Source organism: Sorex araneus, chromosome 5, assembly GCF_027595985.1.
Source record: "Sorex araneus isolate mSorAra2 chromosome 5, mSorAra2.pri, whole genome shotgun sequence".
In the NCBI taxonomy this organism is placed as follows: Eukaryota; Metazoa; Chordata; class Mammalia; order Eulipotyphla; family Soricidae; genus Sorex; species Sorex araneus.
In genome coordinates this window covers 179,932,822-179,960,482 of record NC_073306.1, presented here as the reverse complement: position 1 = coordinate 179,960,482, position 27,661 = coordinate 179,932,822, and the positions used below count along the sequence as shown (strand labels likewise).

Genomic DNA, 27,661 nt, shown 5'->3' with positions numbered 1-27,661 from the left:
CAAGGCAATCTGCAGAGATATGGATTAGGTGCAAAATTAAGGAACAGCAAAAACTGCCCATGGGAGCCTGGGAAAGCTTTAAGTGACACTTGAATGCACTTTTGGAGGATAGCTCTAAGAGCATGCTTTGCCAGAGAGAAAAGGGAAGGACCTGGAAAATGAGGCAAAAAAACAAAGAGTATGGGTTACCAGATCCCAACAGGAGGTAGGGACTAAACATCAATACAAAACATAGTTATCTTAAAGTGATGCAAGGAATCAGAGTCAATTATCAGGGACCTACTCCTAGCTCCTACACTTTAGCTATAGGTCATCTCTATGATCCCAGAAGGTGCAAATCTAGGGATATGTCCTGAGGGTCTAACATATAAAGAATAACTCATAAGTAGAGTGTTATGACCACCTAGTTAGTACATTCATCATCATCATCATCATCATCATAGTCATCCCATTGATGGTTGATTTTCTCAGTAATGTCTCCATTTGTCCTAGCCTTAAGATTTTAGAAGCCTCTCTTTACTTGTCCTTCCTAACTGTGCCACATTGGAGACTCTTTCAGGGTCAGGGGAATGAGACCCGTCATTGTTACTGGTTTTGGCATATGAACATGCCACGGGGAGCTTGCCAGGCTCTTCCATGCAGGCAGGAAATTCAGTAGCTTACCAGGTTCTCCGAGAGGGAGAACTAGGCTATAAGATGTTGCATGGCCGCAAAGCAGTGGCACGCTTCAGGGAGCTTGGTTTTGTAGTCTCTGGATGTTGGCTGTTGATGGGATTACATGGCACCAGGGGCAGTTTCTGGGTGTGCCCATCTAGCTACTGGAAAATGGGGGATCTTGGCGGAGGAGGCCCAGTCCTGATCTGAGCAGGCTTGAAGATCTCAGCCCTGGGTCCCGCACACCTGGGTTCCTCTGCTGGTCCCTTCATGCATGAGGCTTGTCCAAACACGTGGAGAGGGGCCTTGAGCATGGCTGTGACTGGGTTCCAGAGGTCTTCGGCTGCTGGGGCTCTGCTCAGGGTGGGGAGGGAAACTCAACCCACCCCCTCCAAGTAAAAACAGCCAGACGAGGGGGCTTTGCGTCACTCTCTCCCGGGAGCTTGGTTTTATAGTCTCTGGATGATGGGATTACACCGTGCTGGGGGGGGGCAGTTAGTACATTAGCCAATATAAAGAGAAGGAAACACCATGAGATGGATTATGTGATTGATGATCTGATACTTCACAGTCACCCTTTGATACAAAGTAGGCAAAAATGAGGACACTCTTGGACAGGAGAGATAGTATAGCAGATAGGGCACTTTGTACTGGGCCAATTTGGGTTTGATAGTTAGCACCACGTATGGTCACCCGAGAACCCCAGAAGTGATCCTTGGGAAGAGTCACGAGTAAGTCCTGAGCATAGCCAGGTGTGGCCCAAAAAGAAAAAGAGAAGAAGACATACCAATAATCAACAAGCAAAACAGGCCCACAGAACAGAGTTAAGGTACATGTGCATGCAGCTTTTGTGATCCCGGCCACCGCATGGTTCCCCCATCATTGCTGGGTGCAGCATTGGAGGTCCCCAGCATCACAGGGCCCTACAGTCCCTCATCCTCAGCCTTGGCCTCTCATGAGCCATCCTCTCAGTGGAGGGCTGGAGGGCTCCTCTCCCATCCCCACCAGCTCCCCCCAACCCCCACACATTCTTAGCTACCTTCAAAAACTCAAAACAGACCTAGCTGCCAGAGAACTCGTTTGTGCAGGCTGTTCTCTTTGGCGCCTCCTGCTGAGACCTCAAGGGCCCAAAGGTGCTCAGTGGAAAGTTTCAGGTACCCAAGGAACAATTCTTGCACATTGTCCACTAATTGCCTCGGTTTCCCCTGAAAGGATTGCAGCATTAATGACCACAGGGAACAGGGACTCCACTGAGCGCACTGGACGGCTTCGTGATGTGCAGTAAATATCGCCCAATACCTAAATATCTACAGCAGCAATACTCCTGAAAAAATATGACACCGTCCAACTTTATCAGCTTTGAAGTGATTGAAATTCTCTTTGAGGACTTCCGGGTATCAAGAAGCTGGTGGACTAAATGGCTATTTGATCAGATCGGTCCAACCCCAGCTCCCATCCACAGCAACCCTTCCCCACCCGGCCCGTGCAGTCTGGAGACTGTCCGGCTGCGGTTCGCATCAGCTCCCCGGAAAGGGAGAGGCAGCTCTGGATCGTGAGGGAGCCCTTTCAGGAGCCTTCAGAGGCGGCCGAGGTCGCATGGAACCTCGAGACTCGGAAAAACTCATCCAAAGATGCCATTCTCGGATCCCGGGACCACGGGGATCCGAACTTCGGGGCGGGGCGGGGCGGGGTGGGGCGGGGCGGGGCGGGGCCTGACTGGAAGTGCCAGTGAGGGGCGGGGATAGGGGGCGTGGCCTGTATGGGAGCCCCAGTGAGGGGCGGAGCGGGAGTCAGTGAGGGGCGGGGCTGAGCTGGATGGGGCGGGGCCTATATCGAAAAGCACCAGTGAGGGGCGGGAGCTAGCGAAAGGAGGGCCTATTAGGTAGAGCCTGTGGGCGCCGGCATGGAGGCGGGGCCTGGCTGGGAGGGCCAGGGTGAGGCGGGGCTTGACTGGACACGCCCTCAGTGGGCGGGGCGGAGCGGGGCGGGGCGGGGCCCGGCTGGAAGCGCGCAGGCGCCGTAGCGCGGGGTGCGGCTCAGCCGGGTCGTGTGGCGGCGGGCGCGCGAAGATGGCGGCGGCGGCGGCTGCGGCTGCGGAGCAGGTCGGTGAACCCCGCGGCCGCCTGGGCGGGGCCGCGCGAGGGGTGGCCTCGGGTGTGCGGGTGCAGCCCGCCGTGAGGCCGCCGCCGGGAGTGGGGTGCGAGAGGCCGCCGCGCGGGGCGGGGCGGGGCGCGCGGGGCGGGGCGGGGCGGGAGGAGCTGTCCGCTGCCCGGGATGCTGGCCGAGGCCCGTGGGACCCTCGCGGCGGGCCTCCGGCCCGGCTGACCCCCGGCCAGGACTGCGGAGGGGTCGCCGTCCCGAGGGCGCGTGCCGCCCCACGGCCGCGCCGCGGCCAGCCCGGGGCATGCCAGGCTCGGCCGTCAGCGAAGATGCGGGTAAAAATAACCGGGACCTGGAGCCCGGAGGCTCCCGGGTCGCCGCCAAGAAACGGTCAGCCGCTGCCCGGCTGTCCCTTCGCGGCCGCGGCCAGGCTCTGTGGCCCGCGAGATGCAGACGTCAGCGCTCCCCGCCCGCTCTGCTTTTGGGGGAAGGTGGTCGCCGCCCTACCAGGCTCTCCGGTGCAGGGAGCGCTGCCCCCACTCCCTGTCAATCATTTCCTGATCTGCAGCATAACGCGTGTCACTTGGACTCGTTTCAAGGCTTTCTCCCTTGCCCCCCCAGCGTGCACGCGTGTGCACGCGACACAGACCTGTGCACACTCTCAAGGTAACTTTCACAGTCACTCTAGCCTCTCAACCAATCTTTTTTCCCTTTGGGAGAAACATCGTTTCAGCCACGTGGAAGAAATTTGATGTCGAGGTGTCCACGTTCTGTTTCTAGAAGAGCGCTCCTTTAGGGACACAGTCATAGATCTCACGGGCAGAAGAGACCTTCCCAAAATAAATAAGACATAAGTCCCGTTTGCCTGGGGCTTAGAGTCAGATAAATACACAACAACCAGTAAAAGACAGTGGGGAGTCAGAGCTGAAGAGATAGTGCCGTGGGTAGGCGGCTTGCTTTATACACCTGTTCAGTCCCAGCACTGCACATGGTCCCCGGAGCACCATCAGAAATGATCCCTGAGCACTGCTGGTATGGCTCAGAAATTTTTTTTAGTTCAATAAATAATAGGAGTCGGGAGCAAAGCAGTTGTATAGCAGGTGGCTAGTTTGCCTTGTGTAGGACTGGATTCAATCCCTGGTACCCCCTGGGGTCCCCTGAGCACCACCAGCCATAAGCCCTGAGCATCGCTGGTTGGCCCCTACGCCAAAAACACAGCAACAATAGTAATAGAAGGAGTAATGAAAGCAGATGGAGCGTCTTGGAGATCTTGAGATTCAAGTTGTTCCTTAGCTTTCCTGGTTTTCTTCTTACCTCCACACCTGTTTTGGTAGCTTCGTCTTTGTTCACCTCACCTTGCTATGTCCTCAGGATTCTGCTGGGGTGGGGTTTTCTTCTTTCTTAACCCAGAACTTGGTTCACTCCCCTTTCTCTACTTCACAGTTCTGCACCAACCTTACACCAACCTTAACTGAATTTTCCACACACACCTCAAAACTTAAAAAGTGTTCAGAACAGGATGGCGATCTAGTCTCTCCTGAAAAGGCAGCCACAGTCCATCCCCCTGGTTATACTAATCAGAAACTCAGAAGCGCCCCCTTACTTGGCCCCACTGCTCACTGTCCCTGACTTGATATTTGAAAACTGGATCCCACTTTTTCTTAAGAACCCCTGGATTCCACAGGAAGTATAGCAGATGCCATAGGAAGTATGGCAGATTCCACTTGGGAGTTCCCCTAGATGTGTCTCACTTAACGGATCACCAGGTCCTACTATCTTCCCCAGTCTTTCCTCTCAATGTCCAAGAAGCGAGGCTCAGCCAGGCCTTCGTTTGGACTGCCAAGGACATCTACATCCCTAAGCTGCTCTATCCCCGTTTGTTGCTTTTTGTTTTGATTTTGCTCGAAAGCAAATAATCATCCTATCACAAACCTACTTGAAATTTCCAGAAGTACCCAAGAACCTCCAGGATAAAGTCCATGGTTCTATGTATTTTTAGCCCCCCCGAAAGGGTCTTGCAGACAGACTAGTATGGTAAATTGCCCCAATCCTAATAACATTAACCATGGTGATCCTTCGTCCATACCTCTGTTTACTTTCCCAATCCTGTGGATTAAGTGGAGGCATATTGCAATGGCGTTGCTATGAGAATCTTCTTAATGCTATTGCCATGTAAAAATCCATCATTCTTGCTGCGGTACCATGTCCATATATGCGGTAGCATATATTTAATGGCCCTTGACCACATCTCTCACTTCAGTCTTTGCCCCATTTCTATATTCATCCTTTTCTCCACCCAAATAGTCGGTCCAGAGAAGACTGGGGTTCCCTGGAATGCCTTTTCTCTCTGTTTTTCCTTGACATTCTCCTGTTCGTCTTGTAAGATCCAACTCAGGGGCCCAAGGATATGGCTCGGTGGCAGAGTACCCGCTCTGTGTGTGTGTGTGTGTGTGTGTGTGTGTGTTCCATCCCAAATTGTGCATTGTGATTCCCCCACACCACCACAAATACAACATGCTGCAGCCTAGCGTGCAGCCCCTGATATCAGACCTGTAGCTACAGTGGTGGCGTTGTGAAAGGGAATGGAGAAGGAAGGAGAGTCCATTCAAACCTCTGCTTTTTTAAAGAAAACCCTTCCTGGGCCAGAGAGAGAGTAGAGTAGGTAAGGCGCTTGCTTTATTCGTGGCTGACCCGGGCTCGATCTCCAGCACCCTGTATGGCTTCTAGAGCCCATCAGGAGTGATCCCTGAGCACAGAGCGAGGAGTAACCCCTGAGCACGAGGTGTGATCTTCGGTGTGGCCAAAGACCAAAAGGAAAAGAAAGCCCTGCTGGCCGGCTCCCTGCGTGCTTGCGCTCCTCTCTGCCCTGTCAGTGCTGTGCGCGCCGTCTGTGTGCCCGTCTGGTGCTGACGTGCAGTGGTGAGTGACTGTCTCTCCCGCCTCCTGGCCTGGAAGGAAGCACAGTGGCTCCATCACTCGACCTTTTTTGAGCCCTGGCCTCTCCTATCTTGTTTCTTTCCTGTGCCTTCCTGTTCTACTATGTGGCCCCCTATTCTCAAATTATGGTCCCCCGTTTATGTGAATTGTGCTCACCTGTGGTTTGGGGAGACTATCCTGGGGTGCGGAGGAGCCAGGGGACTGTAATTGCCCCCAGTTGAGACACTCTGGTCTAGGCCATCGACACATTGTCATTCTTCAATAAATGTTAAGTGCATCAGATTGAAGGTAATGCGCTTGAATTGGCAGAGAGAAGACCGCCTCCCAGGAGCCATCCATTTTTCTGCTTCTCTTCATGTGCCCCCCTACTTAAACGCTAAATGGCTAATCTAACAGTGCTGCCCTGTGCCCGTACTGTGTCTGTGCCAGTCAGCAAGCGTCGTGCGTCCCGGGCTGCCTTCCTCCAGCGCCTGCGGAGACTGTGCTCTCTCACATCTGGTGCCGACAAACCGCCTGCACAACTGTCCTTGGCAGCCAGTTCTGCACGGCAGTGTTTTAGGGTATAGCGAGCCTTCTTGACTGCCTTGTGAAGCTTTCCAGTTTTCTGTCTGCTACTGTCACAAGGATCATGCCTGTCTTTTTCCATTTTCCACGAGTCCTCAACCAGCCCGCTCCCCCTGCCACCGCACTGAGCTTCCGGCAGCCCTCTCCACTTTAAAAAAAATTTTTTTTTTTATTAGTGAATCACCATGGGACAAAGTTACAGACTTACAGGTTTTCATGCTTACATTTCAGTCATACAATGGTCGAGTACCCATCCCTCCACCAGTGCCCATTTTCCACCACCAATGGTCCCAGCATCCCTCCCACCACCCGCACCCTGTCCCCACCCTGCCTCTGTGGCAGGGCATTCCCATTTGCTCACTCTCTCCTTTTGGGTGTTGTGGTTTGCTACAGAGTATTAAGTAGGCATCATGTTCGGTCTATAGTCTATTTTCAGCCCGTATCTCCCATCCCTAGTGGGCCCGCCTAGCACCCTTTGCTCGGTGATCCCTTCTCTATCAGAGCTGCTTCTTCACCTAGACTCCACTTTTTCTTAGCTGAAGACTGTGCCTTTTCCATTCCTAGGGAAAGGAACGCTTTCTCTTCTTGGTGGGAACTGGTTCTTGGTCAAGTGTGAGCCTGACACTTAAGACTCGGCTTCTCTCCGGTCAGTGTGGCTGTCCCCTGCCTCCTGCAGGATCTCGCTGCTTCTCACTATCCTGCGCTCCTCCGGGGCCTGCAGGCTTTGCTCCTTCTAGAACCTGCCCCTCAGCTGTCAACACACTGATCTTCCTCCAGAGGGGAGTCGGGAGTGGAAGGAGAGACTGATAGATACTGCCACAGAAGGAGCGTGTTCCTCTCACAGTACATGGTTCCTTAGCTACAGTCTTTCCTCTTGTAGGCTTGCAAGTACACGTCTAGGTATTTGTAGCTGGCAGGGCTTCTTCCTGTGTATTGATTTGCCACTCAGTCCATTGGTGAAGCTGAAGGCATTGCATCTAGACAGCTCAAGTGCAGTAACTGTCCTTGGCTTTCTTACCATTAATTATAGTTTCTCATTTTCCAATTTCCCTGCCCATTTAAAGTTCCCAAAGACCACATTGTTGCTCTCTTGCCAATGTTTCTTTCAGGGTTGATTCTTCTTAATTTGCCTTTATACTGAGGGCGCTCTGATCCGTGTCTCTGGTCCAGACCACCCTCGGAGCCATCTCATACATCAGTTATCTCAAGACAAAACATGGTAATTTCTCACTCAGTTAGAATATAGTAGTATAGAGTCTTCTTCATTCCCCATGTTCAATGACTATTTGCTAAACACGATTCCCTTTTTTTTTTGCCTTTGGGGTCACACCTGTGCATCGCCGGGGGTCTCTCCTTGCTCTGCACTCAGGAATTACCCCCGGTGGTGCTCAGGGGACCATATGGGATGTGGGGAATCGAACCTGGGTCAGCTGTGTGCAAGGCAAATGCCCTACCCGCTGTGCTGTCGCTCCAGCCCCTGATTCTTTTCTCACGAGCCTAACTCTTTCCTTGAAAGCTGTGTTTCACAGATCCTTTCCCGGTCTCATTTCGGCCTTTCCCCCCTTCTCCTGTTGGTGGCCCCAACACTCCGGCAGCCTCGTGCTGGCGCTCTTTTCTTTCCTGTCTGCAAGTGCCCCCACATTTAGTAGTCTGCATCGTAGGCCAGTCTTACTCAGAAAATGTTATCCTTTTATTTATATTTGAACAGACCTACGGAATAGAATCTTCTTTTGTTTGGAGCTAAACCCTGCTGTGGTCAGGGGCCGTTCCTGGCGCTGTGCTCAGGAGTGACCTCTGGCAGCGCTGGGGATTCGAAAAAGGACGCACAAAAGGCAGGGCAAGTGCCTAACCCCCCATGCTGTTTCTTCACCCTTAGAGAGTAGAAATCCTTACCCTGTTGTCCATGAATTTTCACGACCTCTAGCACTTCAGCTCTCCCTGCTCTCAGGATTAGGCCCACACACTCCTTACAGCTTCCCTCCCACCTCCTACCGAATGCACAGGCCATGCTTTTGTAGTACTGATTTTGGTACCAGGGCAGAGTATTGTCATCTTAACTCTTTGATGTATCTCAAGTTTGTTATAATATCGAGAGGAAATGGATTCTGTCCCATATTTCTTTTACATTCTTACTTGTATCGGTGTTTGGGATTGGTGGTTTAAGCATAAAGTGCTTTTACCTACCTGTTCAATAAGTGAATTTTCTCAAAGTTCAAAATTATATGTAACTTGGGCAGTCTCGTATTCATTTCTGCCCATTCCTTTTGTGCTGACCATGTACCAGACTACTTCCCGGAGTTTCTCTCATAGTCAGAAGTTCTCTGCCTTTTTGGTCTCAGCTTCTTTGTTGTTTTGGGGGGGATTTTGTGTGTTTGTTTGGGGGCCACACCTGGCAATGCTCCAGGGTTACTCCTGGCTCTACACTCAGGAATTACTCCTGGCAGTGCTCAGAGGAACATATGTCAGGGATGTCAGGGATCAAATCTTGGCCATGTACAAGGCAAAAGTCCTTCTTGCTGTTTTATTGCTTGTGCGGCCCTAGGATTCTTTTCTACACTCTGAAAAGTTAACTGATATTCCAAAAAAGGCTTTTTGTTGTTGTTTTTTAGAGTGGATTACAGCACTATATTTATAGTATTTCTGAATACTATATTAGGAATTAAAAGTGAAAAATTAGGGGCTGGAGCAATAGCACAGCGGGTAGGGCGTTTGCCTTGCACGCGGCCGACCCGGGTTTGATTCCCAGCATCTCATATGGTCCCCTGAGCACCGCCAGGAGTAATTCCTGAGTGCAGAGCCAGGAGTAACCCCTGAGCATCGCCGGGTGTGACCCAAAAAGCAAAAAAAAAAAAAAAAAAAAGAACACTGATGTGTGTCATCACACATAGTCACGAAGCCTCTGGAACACTTAGTTGACATGCCTGAGAAGAGAAGAAAGCAGCATGTTGTGTTATTTTTAAAATAGTATTGAGTGGGTCGGAGAGAGAGTGCAGGAGTTAGGGTGCTTGCCCTGTATGCAGCTCACCCCAATTCAATACATATTGAGTTCTGAAGGTTTTAGGCCACCGGGGCTGGTCCTAGGGTGGGGAGGCTGTCACCTGGCCCTGGTCACCCTTCCCCATTTGGGGCGACCCGAACGAAACAGGCTGCCATGGGGTCTGGCACCATGGTTATGGAGAGTGTCATGTTATGTTCCCTTCCGGGAGAGAAGGATATGCGACTCTGGATCGTGGCCGAAACAAGATTATCTGGCACCAGCCAGAGGTGGCTTATGGGCGTGACTGCTGAGTTGCCGGGAGCTGGGGGATACCCAAATCTCATCATCGGCCACGATGCGTATTTTCTTGCTAAGGTTCTTTGCCTCTATTCTCAGGGAGCGAAACACAGATGGCTCCATTTCTCAGTGTCCTCTAACCTGAGTGTCCTTTGTTCTCATTTTATGCAGAACCTTCATTTGGTTCTTTTGTTTCTCTGCCACAGTAAGGAAAAGGTAAAAGATTTAAATGAAGAAATACCTTTTGGAGAGAGCCCACATTTTGAAAAGTCCGATTGTAGGAGAAAGTTAGCTTTGGCCCATTGGCCCACTGGAGTGATGAAGAACAAAGTATGTCAGCTTTCCCAACTTCTTTCCATGTGAATGAATAGATGGGCAAGTAAGTGGTGAATCTTGCTTTAAAAGGAAGACTATGGAAAACAGGACGTGTATGTCGTCTTTGTCCCCTACCCCGACAAGCCATACCCTTTCTTTCTTTTTTTTGTTTAAGTTTTTATTTTATTGAATCACCGTGAAAAAAAATACAAAGCTTTCAGGTTTAAGTCTCAGTCACATACTGATTAAACCCCCATCCCTTCACTAGTGCACATGTACCACCACCAAGAACCCAGTATACCCCCCTCCCAACCAGCCCCCATCTAAGTAGCTAGTGATCTTCACTTTATTATCTCTATACTTTGAATACATTCAATATTTCAATAGAGAACTCACTATTATTGTTTGGAATTTTCCCCCCAACAATCAGGCCTGCTGAAAAGGCATCATTTAATAATTTCTTTTCATTGCTGAGAATGAAGACTCTGTGAGCTCACGTGGCCGCTCTTGCGGCCGCGCAGTTTTGGATTTCTGATATTTTAACTCAGTTCCCAGTCTATATGCATTTCTGTAAGAAGCCACTCTGAGTGCCAAAATGGGTTAGAAGACCTCTCGGACCGTAGTCTTTAGGAGCAGAGGGTCCGTTTCGCACGCGGCAGCTCTGGATCTTATCTGGGCGAGGGCGTGCGGGTGAGCCATACCCTTTCTGAGTGTGGGGCTATTGAAAGCAGAGCATAAAATACGGAGTACCTCATAAAATACGTAGTTACCTCACACCGAGGCTTTCCTGGGCCTACCCTCTGAACACAGGAATGTCCTTGTGGAAATTGTAGTCCAGTGTGACTGGGAGTGTATCCATGTAAAGTGCCCTCATGACCAACTCAGCTGTCTTTGGTTGTGAGTTCACACCTTAATAGGTCTGAAAGAGTGTGCATCAGCGTGTGGCATTTTGTTTCTGCAGAGTTCCAATGGTCCGGTGAAGAAGTCCATGCGTGAGAAAGCTGTGGAGAGGAGGAACGTTAATAAAGAGCACAACAGCAACTTTAAAGCTGGCTATATCCCAATCGACGAGGACCGGCTCCATAAGACAGGACTGAGAGGGAGAAAGGGAAATCTAGCCATCTGCGTCATTATCCTCTTGTTCATCCTGGCCATCATCAATTTAATTGTGAGTAGAGTGTAGGAGGAGACTTTCACTTACGGGCGTGGGGACTTTCTCATCTGTTTGTTGGTGACTGCCATAGATTGTCTCTAGTTTCTTTCTGGACACTCTACTTGCTGTTTCTTATCTTTCATTGCCCGATGGATTTGAATGAGTATTTTGTACCTAAAATCTGGTATGCTGATGTTCCCATGTTTTAATTTTATTTAGAAAAAGTCTTCACAGAGTCTTCCCTTAAACAGCCCGACCTTTCAAAGTGCAGCAGCACCGCAGGAATAGAGAACTCTGCCCGGAGGACTTGTTGCCCTCTCTGAGTCTTCTGAAGAACATCAGCTTTTCTGTTTTCAGTCACCTTGCCTCATGCAGCCAGGCAGGGCAGGGTGGTGACGGGGCCAGGAGGCAGTGCAGTGGCCAGGAACACACCTAGTGTCCACCCAGCCCAGGCTCCGTGCCCAGCACCACGTGCTCCCCACAGGTCCAGCTGCAGTCCGGGAGGCCCCAGGCCGCCCGAGTAGCATCACCTCCTCAGTCCCCGTGTGCTGAACTGCTGGACCCATTGGCCTAGAGTTGCTGGGGCCAGGCAGTGGGGGGTGCTCAGAGGCCGAGTTTCCTGCACCTTGTCTCCCTCACTCCCCTCCGCGCCTTCCCACTAAGATGGCAGAATAAGGACATTTTCCCTTCTTCCTCCCAAAAAAGGCTCAACCAGAGAGACACTAGAAAGAATCCCAAAAAGTTACAACAATTTCTCTTCCTCTGAGGGAACTGAAATAGGTTTGGAGATGCTGACACTTGGTGAGTCCCATTACAAAGCCTCCCAGTCTCCCTGCTCTGACTTACCCAGGTCACTAGCCCTGGCCTTCCTAGAGAGCTTTCCAGGAACGCTCACACCCTTCCCATTAAGTACACTCCCACACCTCCAGGCGTCAGTGTATTCTTTGATCATACATCTTAGATCAACTGTGGGTTAGTGGGAGGTAAATCCCAAATCACAGTATATGCATACAAGAAGGAGACAGGGGAATGAATGGTAAATAGCCTGTCGGAGAGAGTCAGAGAAACTGCTCGAGCGGGCATGGGGCAGGGGTTACAGGGCCTTCTGGCAAAGCCTAGCAAAGCTTATTTGATCTCAGGAATTGGAAGTTCAGTCTCTTGAAAAAAAGGAGAGGAGTATGCTGAGGGCTGAACAAGCTTGTTGGAGAAATCCTGTGGAGGGGATCTTGAGATCCCTAAGCCTCTTCTTCCTTCCAGCCAGCAGGAAATTGCTCTTTCTGATAACCTTTACCACACAAAACTCACGTGTGTCTGGACCACCTGATCCAAGAGGGCACTTTCTGCCTGGGCATGGCGGAGAGGAGACTAGCCTGGCCATCCACACTTAAAGTCTGAATCCTAGCACTGTGACCTCCTTTCCCAGGCCCCCATATTCTCTTCTGTCATGTCTGGCGGCCTGGCACCATGCTCTATCTGCCCCAGGAGGGCTGCATCAGTCTTCTCCAGAGAGAAGAGGTGGGAAGAATCCAAAGATGCTGTGAAAAGCTTTCTAGTCCCTGCCCTGCCCTGAAGCTTGTCAGTCACAAGTCCCAGCCCCCTGGAGAAGGACTTTTATGGTCTCCATGCAACCTCAGCATGAAGTACAAACCCTGAGCCTCCAGGGAGCGATCATAGTTTTGAGCAAAGCTGTAAATTAAAGATAAAAGCCAAGACCCTTAAACTTTGGAGAAAGTGAGAATTCTAGGAGATAGGGGAGGGGAAATGCACCGATGACAGAAGAAAGAAAATTTATCCAGAAAATTATTGTCTTAAGAGAGGAAGATAGTGCCTTCGCGAGAGATGAACGATATGGCATTAAAAAGGATTCGAGAATAAGGAAGAGCTTCCAGATACTGGAAGATGAAGGGACTCCTCCAGCACATTCAACTAGCGTAGTTCTAGATTGACTCCAGGAATCATAAGATTCTTTTTTAGGAGTTCCGGAGAAAAAGAAAACATTGAAAAAGTTACCAAGTAAACCAAGAAAATTTCCAAGCATTATAAGCCAATCTGGATGCAGTGTAATTCATTAAAAAGAGAGAGGCCATTACTGTGGACTCTGAAGAAAAATAAATGATCATAACAATTTTCAGAAGAAAATAAATCAGAAAAAGGTATCAGGAAAAAGAAAATAAAAATTGGGCTTTTTGAAGCAGTGCTGGAAAATAGTAGACAAGAAAGCAAGGGCATTACAAGTTTGGAAAGAATATAATACCAGCCTTTTCTACTCTACAAACGTGCACCAAGCTGGGCTGTGAGTCAGGTGTGAGGGATTATCAAGACATTTTTTTAGCCTTACACTGTATACGCAATATGAAACATTCAAAATGTTTTATATTGTGTATATTCTTTGTAAGAAGCCCCAGAAGACTGTCTTGACTGCATGAGGCTCTACACTAACAGAGAGAAAGACAGGGATCCAGGAAGCTGGAAGACAACAGGAAGACAGCAGGGAGCACCCACACGAGAGCGGAGAGCACGTTCGTGCTCACAGTTTTGCAGCAGGCCCAGGGGATACAGGCCCAGAGAACACAAGGAGAGGCTCCAGAAGGGTGCTCTGGGGAGGAAAAAGTGCAAATACCCTCGCTGAGAGGAGTGAGTGTTTAATACATGTCATAAGGGAGATGTCACCCGCAGTGTGGGGGTGGAGAGGGTATAGGACACCTTTTGAGACGTGGCATTCAATCTTGAGGGGCAAAAAGTTCAAGGGAGGAGTGAACACTATTGGTTAGGGGCTGAGATTTGCTTAGGGGTGAACACCATTTCCATGGTGATCCTGCTAGTAATAAGGAACATGACTTTATAGAGGGAGAGAGAAGAAAGGATCTAAAACCCTTACCTGCTCAAATGGGGAATTAATAGATAAGCCCTGAGTGATGCGTGGCTGTTTACACATCTAGTACTGAAATGTGCGGGGTGAATTTACGAGGAAGAATAGCTGACAAGGTTGACAGTAGTTCTCTGCAGGGACCAGGGTAGGCTGGAGAAGACAAAACAGCTCTTTTTCAAGAGCGCACACCTTCTAGCACTTTTGTCTTTCAGCTGTTTGCATGTTGTTGGAATGTAGCTCTAAGCAGTGTGAGGGAGCATGAGCCAAGAAGAGGATGAGGAGGATCAGGCAAGGGGGTGAGGAAGAGGAATGGAGATGAGATTGGAATAAACTGCAACTGACGCCAACCAGCCTGGCCCTTGTTCCTTCCTTTGTTGGCCCATCGCTGTCGGCCACCCCCGGGGTGGGGAAGTGGCGTGAGACTACCGAATGCAGGTGGTGGAGAGAGAGTGCCCCCAAGTGGCCCTTCGTATTTTATTTAGTAAATACACAGCAGGTGAGACCTTCAAAATAAAATTGGTTTCCTTTACAACTGGAAAGGCAACAGGTCTGGAGTGATAGCACAGCGGGTAGGGTGTTTGCCTTGCACACGGCTGACCCGGGTTTGATTCCCAGCATCCCATATGGTTCCCCAAGCACCGCCAGGAGTAATTCCTGAGTTCATGAGCCAGGAGCAACCCTTGTGCATCGTTGGGTGTGACCCAAAAAAAGCGGAAAAAAAAAAAAAAAGAAAAACAAATGGAAAGGCAAGTAATGCTTATTGCTGATGATCCCACCTTGGGAAATTGAAGCCAGGGATCTTTTCTGCTTGTCCAGGATGAAGTGTGTGCTCCCCGTTAGCCCTGGGCTGCTTCTCTTCTCTTTTTCAGATAACGCTTGTTATCTGGGCGGTGATTCGCATTGGACCGAATGGCTGTGACAGCATGGAGTTTCATGAGAGCGGGCTGCTCCGGTTCAAGCAGGTCTCTGACATGGGAGTCATACATCCGCTCTATAAGAGCACGGTGGGAGGAAGGCGGAACGAAAACCTGGTTATCACCGGCAACAACCAGCCCGTAAGTCACCCCATGGCTTGAGGGACTCTGGAGAAAAGGGTCTCGGGAGAAACTGAGAGGAGGCGATGGGAAGTGGGTATTTCCCTTGAGAGAAAAAAAGTAAATATATTTTGTAAGTGTTATTGACCGGATCATCTTTGAACGTTACGTGCTCTTAGTATCCCAGGTTCTCTGTGGTAAGTGTGGTAAGTGCTGGCAGAGTGCGTGGTTTTCCGTTTTCTCCTCCATATGAGGAGCAAGCCCCTTGCCAGGTCCTGACAGCGTCTGCTCAGTGAGTCAGGAGAGTGTGTGGGTCCATTCTGTGCAGCTGTATTCCTGGCTGTTGTCACCCATGGGAGTAGACTCAAGATTCTACTCAGTTTGCACCCTTACCTTACTCACTGGGCCTGGCCCTCGTCTTCCTTCATAAGAGCAATGCCCACAAATCTACACAGAATACCTGATCATAGTTTTTATTATTTTTTATAAGTTTATTTATAAAATAAATAAACCGTGAGAGCACTTACAAAGCTTTTGGGTTTAAGTCTCTGTCATACAATGATGAAACACCTGTCTCTTCACCAGTGCACATTTTCCATTACCAAAACCCCAGTATACCCCCCCATCCCACACCCTCCCTCTGTCTGTGTGGCATATGGTTTCCACATTATTCTCTCTCTCTACTTTGATTACGTTCAATATTTTGACCCACCAGAGCCACCATTATTATTTGGGATTTTACCCCAACACTAAGATCTGCCGGAAAGGCACATTAGACGATTTGTTTTCTATTGCTGATTATGAATAGCCTATGATATCATGTGGCCGCAGTAGTGGCCGCGCAATCTTGGAATTCTAAAATTTTAATAATTAAATTGGGAGGGATTGCTGGGTTCCGAGATTTGTTTCTGAGTCTCTGGGATCATGGCCGTTAAGCAGCTTGGTCAGGAGCCATCGAGAGCTGCTCTTAGTTTTATAGGCTCTTTTCCTACAGGGGTGAGGGGGTGGGGGAAGAGGACACCTGGATTTAAGATTCGTGATTCGTGGAGTGAGCTGATTATCATAGGGGAGGGTCTTAAGTTTCCCATGAATTTGAGTTGTTGCGAAAATCTTTGGAAACATGTTATTGATCAAGTTATTTTTTCTGAAGATTGTTTTTCAGCAAGGAACAACAAAGCTCAGTGTAGAAAAGAACAAAACATCTATTACAAGTGACATTGGCATGCAGTTTTTCGACCCTCGAACTCAGAACATCTTATTCAGCACAGACTACGAAACTCATGAGTTTCATTTGCCAAGTGGAGTGAAAAGTTTGAATGTTCAAAAAGCATCGACTGAAAGGGTATGGTTTTCTCAGTTTTTGTCATTGGGAGAGAATTACTGTCCAAAGTTGCAAAATGGATAGGAGCTTCATTGTTTTACAGTGGCATGAAAGAAAACATTCCATATTCCAAGGCACTGGAAAAGAGTTGTTCTAGATTTGTTATTTACTTGTTTATGTGATCAAGTCGTCTCTCTCAGCATCTGTGAAACATAAATGAAAGACCTTGCTTTCCATATTTCATAGTGGAAACTGTGATTCCTCTCTGTGTTAATCACTCTCAATTTAACTTAGAAATTCTTTTTTACTGTTTTCAGATTACCAGCAGTGCTACTAGTGACTTAAATATAAAAGTTGATGGGCGTGCTATTGTACGTGGAAATGAAGGCGTGTTCATCATGGGGAAGACCATCGAGTTTCACATGGGTGGTAATATGGAACTGAAGGCGGTGAGTATCTTTTAAGCTTTAAAGAGCTAAGGCTCTGCATTCCGAGTTGCCCACATCCCAGCTAGAGGCACAAAAATTCTCTTCCTTTAATTTACGACAGACTCTTTCCATGTCTCTATTCCTCCTTCTCCTCTCATACTTCCTAAATAAAACTCTTATATTTATTTGAGGAGGGGTTGGGGTCATACCCAGCAGTGATCAAGGTTACTGCTGTCTCTGTGCTCAGGGATCACTCCTGGTGGGCTCAGGGGTTGCCTCGGTTCAACCCCGTGTCAGCTGCACGCAAGGTAAAAAATGCCCTACTGTTGTACTATCTCTTCAGCCCCAAATAAAACTACTTTTTAAAATAAGGAATTATAAGATTCTTTAAATGATCTATTTAATCATTTAAAATATTAACATAGTAGTACATTATTTTGACATGGAAAAATCTCAGAATGGGTTGTAAAATGAAAAAGGTCCTAAACAATCTGTAAAGTGTCAGAGTACCTGTATGGCTTTTGTTTTTTCTCCCTTAGAAAGTGGCATGGAGGGGCTGGAGCGATAGCATAGCAGGTAGTGCATTTGCCTTGCATGCGGCCAACCGGGGTTCGATTCCCAGCATCCCATATGGTCCCCCGAACACTGCAGGAGTAATTCCTGAGTGTATGAGCCAGGAATAACCCCTGTGCATCGCTGGGTGTGACCCGAAAAGAAAGAAAGAAAAGAAAGTGGCATGGGATTGGTGCGAAGTGACTCTGGATGCCCTGGTGGCTGTCTCCCGGGACCTCACCGAGGCAGGCTGTGTGCTCCCAGGCCCGCTTCCTGCCGCGTCAGTCTCCGAGAGCTGCAGACTGGAGCCACACGTCCACTACCATGTGCGTCTCATCCTGCCAGTTATTTCTCTGGCTCTAGTTTTTATTCAGGTATAACTGGCATATGACGTTAGATTAGCTTCAGGTATACAGTGTAGTCATTTGCAGTTGTGTGCATTGGAATATGATCCCCACGATAAATCAAGTTAATAGCCATTCGCGTACCATATAATCTTTCTCTTGTAATTAGAATTTTGAGAACTACTCTCTTAGCACCTTTCTTCCTACTGTATAATGTTATTTTCTGTATTTACCTTGCCACCTCTAGAATCCAGATTTATTTTATAATAGGAATCTTGTACCTTTTGACTAATTTTTCCACCTATTCCATTTACTGCCAACTATCCCACCCTACACCATCTGCCCCCAGCCCTCTGCCTCTCATAACCACCAATTTCTATGTCTATGAGGTTGGTCTTCTGTTGTTGTTTTTCATATTCCACATATATGATCATATGGCATTTATCTCTCTTACTTAACTTCATATAGTGCTCTCAGTTTGGGTTCATGCATGTTGTTGCAAATGGCAAGGTTTCATTTTTGTTCCTTTTTGAGGTGCCAGGGATTAAAGCCAGGGCCTCGACACATAAAGGTATGTGCTCTACCTCTGTGCCATGCTGCTGGTCCCGAGTTTACTCTTAGGATCGACTAGCAACAGTCTGTATGCACCACATGTGCTTATCGAGTTATCCATGGATGGACACTTCAGTTGTTTCCATGTCGTAACCTGCGGAATTGCTTTTGCAGTGAGCAAGGGGCTGCATATCACTTTCTAGATGTTAGTTTTTTATCACAGAAGTGCTGGATCATGTGGGAGTTCTGTCTGAGGAACTGTCTTTCATGGTGACTGCACACTCTCCATGCCTTCACAGTGAGTGAGGCTTTTTTCTCCACATCCTCACCCTCACTTTTTAATTTTTAATCTTTTTGGTAATAGCAGATATGAGCTAAGATCTCATTGTGCTATGTTGAACACCTGTTTTGGTATTTGTTGGCCACCTGTGTGTCTTATATTTAATAACTACTCAGAGTAATGTGCCTAGTCAGTTGCTTCTGTCCACTTTGTAATTAGATTAGTTATGTTCTGCTGTGTTGTATGAGGTTACTTTTAAAATATTATTTGGATAGTAAGCCCTTGCCAGATACATGATTTGCAAGTATTTTCTCCCATTTAGTAACTTGCCCTTTCATTTTCTTGATGGTTTCCTTCATTGTACAGACAGTCCCACTCGTTTTGTTGTTATTGTTGTTTATGTTGCCTTTTGGTGTCAGAAAATCATCATAAAGATAGGAACCTATGACTTGTTTAACTTCTAGAAGATTTATGATTTCAGGCTTTAATCCGTTGGAATTCATTACTGTGTATGTCATATGATAGTGGTCTAGTGTTCCAGTTTCATTCCTTTGCTTGTGGTTATCCAGTTGTTAACGAGATGGTCCTTGCCCCATTCTGTATTCCCCAGCTGCTTTGTGCTAAATTAATTGATCGTGTATTCATGGTTTATTTGGGGGTTCCCTGTTCTGACCTTTTGATGCACAGGTCTGTTTGATGCCAGTCCCACACGATTTTTATTGCTGTGGTTTTATAAATTTGAAATTGGGCAATGAGATGCCTGCAGTCTTGTTCTTCTTACATAAGATTGCTTTGGCTAGTCAGTCTTTCTGTTCCACAGAGACTTTAGGATTGCTCGTTCTGTGTCAGTGCAAAACGTCATTGGTATTTTCATGCGTATTTTGTTTATTGGAACTCTTTTTAAATATACAACGCAGAAGTGCAGAGCCTCCCGAGGAACGATCCCTAAGCGCAGAACCAGGAGTATCTACTGAGCACCTCCAGGTGTGCCCAGCCATGCCCCCAAAGACTTGGAGGGGCCAGGGAAGGATTGTAGCCAGAAGGTGCTTGCCTTGACCACTGCCAACCCAGGTTTCACCCTCAGCACCACATATGACCCCCCCCCCCCCCGTACAGAGCCAAGAATAATTCCTGAGCACAGCCCAGCCTGGTGGGGCCCAAAAACCAAAATAAGAATAATAACTTTTAAAAGTGGTTTTTACCAATTGTCAACAATGCTGTAAGTCACAGAATAACAAATTCCTTTTCATTTCTCTGCCAGTGTTTCCTTTTTCCCTTTTCTTTTTATTTATTTGGAGGGAGGGGTATTAGCACACATTATTCCAAAGAAAAAAATTGCAAAAAAAGTTTCTGAAAGATCAAAGTAAGTATATCCACACTCTGAAATTGGTGGGAGTTTTTTTTCCCAGTTAATTTAGGCGCCAGAGTGATGGTATAGTGGGTGAGGCAGTTACCCTGGAAGTGGATTTGATCCCCAGCAATCCATGTGTTCCTCTGAGCACTGCCAGGAATAATTTCTCAGTGCAGAGTCAGGAGTAACCCCTGAGCATCACCAGGTTTGCCCTCCCTCCCCCAACAACAACAACAAAAATATTTTTAATATCTCTTCTTATTTTGTATTTAGTGATGTAGAAATTGATGGGAAAATGTATAAAATGTGGTTCTGTTCTTGTGAAGGAAAAAATATTTGTCTTTGATTCTAGCTATTAAAAAGTAATTTTCTTTGTATCTCACAGATTGTATTTGAAATTTAAATTTAATACATATTACATTTCATGTAAGGAACCATCAAATTAAGAACATCTTCCTGCTTAAGTATTTGTTCAGAATGTTGCTATTTTATTCATAAAATGGCCTCCTATTATAGGCTACTTAATTAAAGCTAATTATGTATATTTCACCAAACATTAAATGGCAAAAGTAACCCTGAATCCAAGGATTTATAAATAATTTAAAAAAATTTAATAGTTCTTTGAAAGAATAAACTTTTTAAAAAATCTAGTATTTCACTTCTATAAACAGCTCCCCCCACCAAATGCATGTCCCAGTTTCTAATAATGACAAATATAAAAAGTGATTCTTTTTTTCCACCCACCCTGGATGTTTAGACCACATTCAGCTGTGCTCAGAGCATAGTCCTGACTCAGGGATCCCTCCTGGCGGTGCCCTGGGCATCATCTGGGGTGCTGGGGATGGGACCCGGCGTGGACGCATGCAAGGCAAGGGCCCTGCCCACTGTGCTATCTTTCTGGCCCCCATAAAGTGGGATTCTTGCCAGAACCTCAGTAGCAGTAGTGACTGTGTGTCCCCTGTCTAGGATAAGGCAGCAGCCACGTCAGGGTGAGCAGGGAACAGCAGTCGAGCGGGGCTGTTTCTCTGGGAGCCACGAGAGGCGAGAGCTGAGCAGCACCATTGGCAGGCGACCATCATTCCTTTTTTCAACCTGAAAATTCTCTCATTGTTAGTATGACAAATATTAAAGGTCTTAGAAATACGATTATACTCACATCAGTTTCTCCACCGTTTAAGAAAATTGAGCCTGTATTTTAAAAAAAGAATACACTTTTCATTTCAGATTGGTGGTTGCTTTTTGTAATTTTTGTAATTTGGGGGCTTCCCAAGCAGTGCTCAGAGATCCCCAGGGAACATTCCTGGTGACACTTGACCCTTGGTGCCAGATGTTTAGGTTCCGGGTTGCAGTGCTGGGGATCTAACTCAGTGACTCGAATTTGAGCCATCTCAAGACCCTTCCGTGGTCACTCTTAAAGCATCTGTCACTAGAATCAGTAAGCGTCTTTTGCCACGAGATGGCAGCATTGGAATGAAATCGGAGCATTCCTCACTTAAGGATTCTGTTGCTTGCATGTCCTGTGACTAGCCAGCCATTTCCATGGATTTATCCCCAGCAGGTGCACTCTCTGTCTGTCTCTCTGTCTCTGTCTCTGTCTGTCTCTGTCTCTATCTCTCTCTCGCTTGCTCTCTCTCTCTCGCTTGCTCTCTCTCTCTCGCTCTCTCTCACTCTCTTGGGATTCCTGCTGTAACCTCTAAATGACTGTTCACAGGTCCTGTGGCCTTCACCTTCAGGCCCCTGACCCCAGCGTGTCTTCAGTCTTCACATGCTCCCGCCTCCCGAAGACATGCGCTGCCAGGGCCCCGTCAGGCTCACGGTGTCCGTCAGTCAGCACAAGGGCCTGTGACTCAGGCAGTCACTGCTGCTCTCACCCCCAGCACCGCCTCCTCCGCCCCGGCCCTAACCTTAACTTCCCCTGCTCCCGACCCCAGCCGCCACCTCCCGGCCTCCACCCTTCCATCTCTGTGCTCAGTTCTGCAGACAGCGGCCAGAGTCAGCCTTTTAAGAGAGATCACATCACACTCCGTCCCTCTCTCTGGAATACCAGACACATCCTCACCCCAGGTCTTGTGTACTCTCCTCTGCCCAGTGGCCTTCCCAAAGACGCCCGCAGCAAACTCCCACGTGTTACCCAGCGCCTGTTGGATGGTGGCCTTCAGGAAAGGCCTTTCTGCTCACTTCTGTGCCTACCTGCTTATTCTCTCTGATGAGTTTTTCTCAGAGCACACACCCCATGGATATGTTTTTGTTCCAACTGTTTCTGTTATGTTTTGATTTTACCCCACTGAATATTTAACTCTCTGAGATCCTTAATTTTGTTTGCTGCTTTTTCTCCAGTGCCTCAAGTAGAATCTGGTACCAAATTGTATTTGAGGGGCTGGAGCAATAGAACAGTGGGTAGGGCATTTTTGCCTTGCACGCTGCTTACCTGGGTTCGATCCCGACATCCCATATGGTCCCCTCAAGCACCGCCAAGAGTAATTCCTGAGTGTAGAGCCAGGAGTAACCCCTGAGCATTGCCGAGTGTGACTCCCCAAAAAGCCAAAAAGAAATAGTATTCGATAATTATCACTGACTGAAAGAATAAAGGGAAGAAAGAAGGTAGGGAAGGCCTCAGGGTTCCTAAAAATAAAGGGTTTTAAGAGCGTACTACCCAGGAAGGTGCCTGACCAGAGGACTTGAAGACAGAGCCTGCCTTACTCTCCAGTTGAAGATTTTGAGGTATCCCAGAAGATTGGGAATTAACATTAGTCCTCTCTAGAAGAAAGGGGATCTTTTCTCATCATCAGAAACTTTTTAGTTACATTGTGGAAACCCCTTAGGAGTTACTGAATGAAAGTTTTCTGAGACCTCATCAACCTCAGTTTTACACCTGGGAGTTTTGGCGTAAGGTTAACAGAATTAGAATGTTTCAGGTGTATTGATAGCACAAGACGGACTGTTACTGAGAGGTCCCCAGTGGGAACTTTGACATTGGTTTTGTTTCCCTGTTGTTGTTTTGGTCCTGACTTCACTCTAGCTGCCTTCTTTTGTTACTATTCGAGAGATCATTGTCTGTTGACTCTGTGGAGCCCCACTCCTGGAGGTAAATAAATCTCTTTCACTTTCACTCTTACCAGGAGAACAGCATCATCCTAAACGGGACCGTGATGGTCAGCCCCACTCGCCTGCCCAGCCCCTCCGGGGCCGACCAGTTTGGTAGCAGTGACTGGGTGCGCTACAAGCTGTGCGTGTGTGCCGACGGGACCCTCTTCAAGGTGCTGGTGACCAGCCAGAACATGGGCTGCCAGGTCTCCGACAACCCTTGCGGAAACACTCACTAGAAGAGAGAGCTTGGCAGGATTCTCAGGCCTCGACTTTCTAAAGAGCGCATGCAAATCATGTTTTTACAGAGTTCACGATAACTCCAGAGTATTTTCCGAGTCCCCTGCAGATCGCGATTGTGTACCTTTTATGTGTCTCCATATTTAAAAGGGCCTATATGGTAATAGGTCTCCGTAAGTTTCACCTTAACTTCAAATTAAAGATCTCTAAAATAATTATCAGAAGTACCTAGGTCAGCCAAAATTAAATTTGTAAAAGAAGTGTATTTAAAATCCCACAAATCCTGGGGTTCAAGCTCTTGCCGTGCACGCAGCTGACCTGGTTCAGTCACTGGCACCACCCATGGTCCCCTGAGCATAGAGCCAGGAGTGAACCTTGAGTGTGGCCAAAGCTTCCTCACCACCAATGAAGACAGTCCCACAGTTGCTCGGGCCGGAGAGAGCTGGATGAACTGAGCTCACGCTTTGCGCCCTGGAGGCCTGAGTGAGACCCCGGCACCGAGTGCTCCCGAAGCCCAGCCAAGCTTAACCCTCGAGCACTGACAGGCGTGGCCCAAAATATAAATAATGTAGAAATAAAATGCCACAGTTCTTTGCCTGAAGGATAAAGGGCTGAGGCAGTTGCTTAGATTCACTGTTCTTTTTTAGTAACTAGTGGCTCTAGGCCCACTCACGATGTTGAAACGGTACACCATTGAGAAATGTTACACGCACTGTCTCGGCTTCTACTAAGAAACACAGATTTTACGGCACCAACTTTCAGCCACATTCCCACATGCCAGTGACGTCACCAAAGATCTTCCTGGTTGTGGAATGGCAGGAGACTGGTTGCTTGGTTTTGCACAAGGAAAAATAATACGCTCTAAAAGGATGTTTCCTTGAGTTATAATAAGCCTTAAGTGTTCACATTCTGATAGAAAAATGTCATATTTAATTTTTAATTATAACTTTTTTTTTCTTTTAGTGGTGCCAGGGACCCAACCCAGGGTGGCATCCTACATGCCAAGCATGTGCTCTGCCACTGAGTTTGGTCACTAGTCCCTGGTCGTAGCTGTCATTTATTAAGTATTTTATACATTTAAGCGTTACGTAGGCTTTGCATGTCGCTCTTTTCCGCACAGCTCTGAGACTAGGTGTGATGAGCCCAGCTGCGCCCTCAGGAAGCAGGATCAGCGAGGCTCAGAGACTTTCTTGCCTCGGTGACACAGGCAGTGGCAGTGTCGAGGACTGGAATTCTTCTGTGATTTAAACTTAGTTACACTTGCTTGCAAATATGATGTTCCCCATCACTGCACTGAAGTTTTCATTATTTAAAACACCAGGAAGGGGCCAGAGCGTTGGCACTTGCCTTGTCTGGGACCGACCAGGGCTGTCCCTCGCATCCGATATGGTCAGTCCCCCAGGCACTGCCAGGAGTGGAGTGATTCCTTAGTGCAGTGCCAGGAGTAAGCCCCGGGCATGGCCAGTTGTGACCCAAAGAGACAGAAGAAAACGAAACACCAGGAAGGTAAACAAAGACTACTTTGAACTCACCTAAGCAGGTAAGAATCAAAACAGTGTTCTAGTTGAAAGAAAAGAAATCAACCGTGTATCAAAGAAACGAATGATCACTGTCTCATTTTAAACTATCCTACGTCAGTTCCTCAATATGACGTGGGCTATAGAGAGTCAAACGGCTTCGCTGTGCTCACGCCAGTCTCCCGGCTGATGGACGTGGCGCACCCGGGACAGCTGAATGTGTGAAATCTCTCCCCTCAGCCCTCCAGGAAGCAGGGGGAAGAGAGCAGGCCAGGGCTCCAGACAGGTGCCCCGGGTGCCCTACTGACCCCCTCTCTTTTATGGGCGCCCTGTTATTAGGAAACACTGTGGGAGTTGATCTGTGCTCCTTATGTCACCTTTGTAATGATTTGTGACTCATGCCTTTTTATTTTCAGTGTATTTTGTATTTGACTTTCAGGAAACTCTGGCATCATTAAGACATATCGTAACATCAGGAACAGAGAGCTGCGAGTCAGAGGCCCCGCCCTGCATTCCAGGGTGAGCCTGGGCCCTGTGCTCAGGGAGCCATCCTGGCAGTGCTCGGGAAACCTCCCAGGTGACAGGAACCAAACCAAGCACATGATCCCCGCCCCTTGTCTCTGGCCCTGTCACGGTCACTTTGGTGTAGATAAGAAAAGCAACCAAAAACTAGTTTGCTTTCAGTATTGTCATTTCTCACTGATTGTAAGAAAAAAAAAAAAGTTTCAGATGTCTCAGAAATTTCAAGTACTCTGCAGTACATTGATGTCAAGGTTGGTTTACTGCTTACTGCTGATTGTCGCTCTGAAATGAAGGAAAAGAGGATGAAATTCATGACCTTTGAGTGTAACTTATAAATTGTAATATTCAGAACCCTTTTGAATGTGTTCAGTATTGTCTGTATCTGAATGATATTCAGGGAAAAAAGTCCATTGGAATTTTCAGGTGATGAGTATATTTTTAAATTGTATATTCATTCCTCGTTCACTCTATTTAGATATGTTTTGAGGGTTTTTTTTTTACTGAAACCACAGAATTCTATGTTTCAAAGTATTATTTATTAAAACAATACTATTATTCATGAAATAATCTATTTTTACTCCTCTTTGAGAAATACTTGTTTTGATACATCTTCATTAAGTGCTTTTGACACGAGAGGCTCTTTTGATGTTTTTATAGAAGTGATTGTTGAAGAAACAGGTATAGTATCGTCGGGCACTTTACAGGTTCGTAGGTCTTGCTTGTCCCCTAAATGTTCACCTGGAAAATTCCTGGGAAGCAGAACCATAACAGCCTATCCGTTTGACCTGTCACTTCTTTTTCCTGTCAGTCAAGCCTTAGCTACTCACTCTCACCACCAGATGGTATTTTCCTAGACCCTCAAAGGGTTGCTGTTTTTTTTCCTCCTCCCTTGAACTGAGCATGGGTGTGATGAGCTTCCGGCTTGGGGTGGGGAGGTAGATCATGAAGACAGATTCCAGGAAGAGAGGGCAGGGCAAGGTATACATGCTTGTTTGCAAAGGGGATAGATGAAATGAAGGCAAGATGTTTTAGAGGCTCTCTAATGGGCTGATTTTTTAAAAATGCAGAATGACCCAAAGAACCATTACTGATCTATCATATTTAAAATATATATATATTTGTATTCTTTTTGCATTATGCAAAACAAATTTATTATTTTGGCGATAAGATTATAAACATTCTAGCTAGTTTTGAGTGTTGTTCTTTAAGAGGGTGAGAATGTTAAGGTGCTAAAAAAATTAAAAAGAGATTGACCATTGAAATACCAATTACTTTTAGCAGTGTTTTTTGAAGTGTTGATGGGGCAAAGATTACAAATAATGCCATGTTAAACATGAACCTGTAATTCTATTTTGGATTGCTAACATGAGCTTTGGTTAATTCCGTTTGTAATAACTATTAATGACCTCTGTTTACAATAAAGATTCTGTAAATTGTTTGCTGTTAATTTATTTTTCCCTCCTGGCACTGGGGATGGAATCCAGGGCATCACTCATGCAAGGCAAGTGCTTCATTACTGAGCTATATCCCAGGCCCTTCGTGATTAAAATATTAATGGGTTTCTCCTTAATTATACACACATGATGCATTTAAATACAGATTGAGAAGGGGACACCATCAGTGTTTGGTTATTTTTTGGAATCCTAGAACTCAAAGTTAGAAGTTGTTTTGTCCATGAATGAATTATTCTACCTGGGGGAATGTTTAGGCAGTCACCAGTGCAAAAGGCTGGACCCCGGGGATGAAAGAGTGAATGAAGCTTGGTCAGCAGTGGGTGGAGCCTCAAAGCTCAAGTGTAAATCCTTCACCCGGCTTTATCCAGGTAGAGAACAATTGAGAAGTACCTACGGATCATAAGGTACGCCTTAAAAACACAGCTGTTATTGTATTCTTTTGTACTTCATTTTTTTTAATTGTCTTCTGCTTTTTAAAAAAAAATTAGTTTTGTTAGTCATCCATTCATACAAAAAAGTGGGTTCTACTTTTCTGCCTTTTTTCTTCTGCTGTCATCTCTTCTCTTTCCTCCTTTCTGCCACTTCCTCCTTCCCCCCACTCCCTGTCATCCACACAACACACATCCACACACACACACACCCAACATTTATAACTACTTCCTTATACTTTAATCTGCATATGTTCATTTAAAGATTGACATTTCGCCTAATTGTTTCCAAGTTCCTCAGAAATGTTTTTCTGGAATTCTTACCTCTCTAAACATATACATGTTGGTGTGTATGTATATATTTCTGACAAAACTAAACCTCCTGCTTGAGAGGCAGGGCAGAGAGTACAACAGATAAGGGCCTTGCTTTGCTGCGGCTGATCCAGGTTTGATCCCCAGCACCCCATATGATCTCTTAAGCACTTCCAGGAGTGATTTCTGAATGCAAAACTAGGAGAATCCATGAGCATTGCCAGAAATGGCTCCAAAACAAAAACTAATAGCTATCGCTTTAAGGCATAAGATTATCCATATTAGCTGTTTTGATCTCAAGTATATATTTTAAATCTGTTCAACTTAAACCAGGTAAATTAATAACGTATGTACCCTGAGAATAAATCTTTTAAAC

General features: G+C 46.9%; 1 protein-coding gene across 1 annotated transcript; it reads left to right on the top strand.

The window, feature by feature from the left end:
• Positions 1-2,647: 2,647 nt before the first annotated feature.
• Positions 2,648-26,527, top strand: SGCB (sarcoglycan beta). Its single transcript, XM_055139700.1, has 6 exons — positions 2,648-2,756; positions 10,806-11,012; positions 14,736-14,921; positions 16,051-16,242; positions 16,539-16,670; positions 22,848-26,527. Exons 1-6 carry the CDS (start codon positions 2,724-2,726, stop codon positions 23,049-23,051), a joined length of 954 nt encoding a protein of 317 aa, XP_054995675.1. The 5' UTR covers positions 2,648-2,723; the 3' UTR covers positions 23,052-26,527.
• The last annotated feature ends 1,134 nt before the right edge of the window (positions 26,528-27,661 follow it).

What these genes read in the sequence shown, in the direction of transcription:
- SGCB (XM_055139700.1), top strand. Translation starts at nt 2,724, where the DNA reads ATGGCGGCGGCGGCGGCTGCGGCTGCGGAGCAG. An exon ending in TCACCGGCAACAACCAGCCC is followed by an intron (nt 14,922 to 16,050) that starts GTAAGTCACCCC and finishes TTTTTTCTGAAG; the next exon opens with ATTGTTTTTCAGCAAGGAAC. An exon ending in GTAATATGGAACTGAAGGCG is followed by an intron (nt 16,671 to 22,847) that starts GTGAGTATCTTT and finishes CACTCTTACCAG; the next exon opens with GAGAACAGCATCATCCTAAA.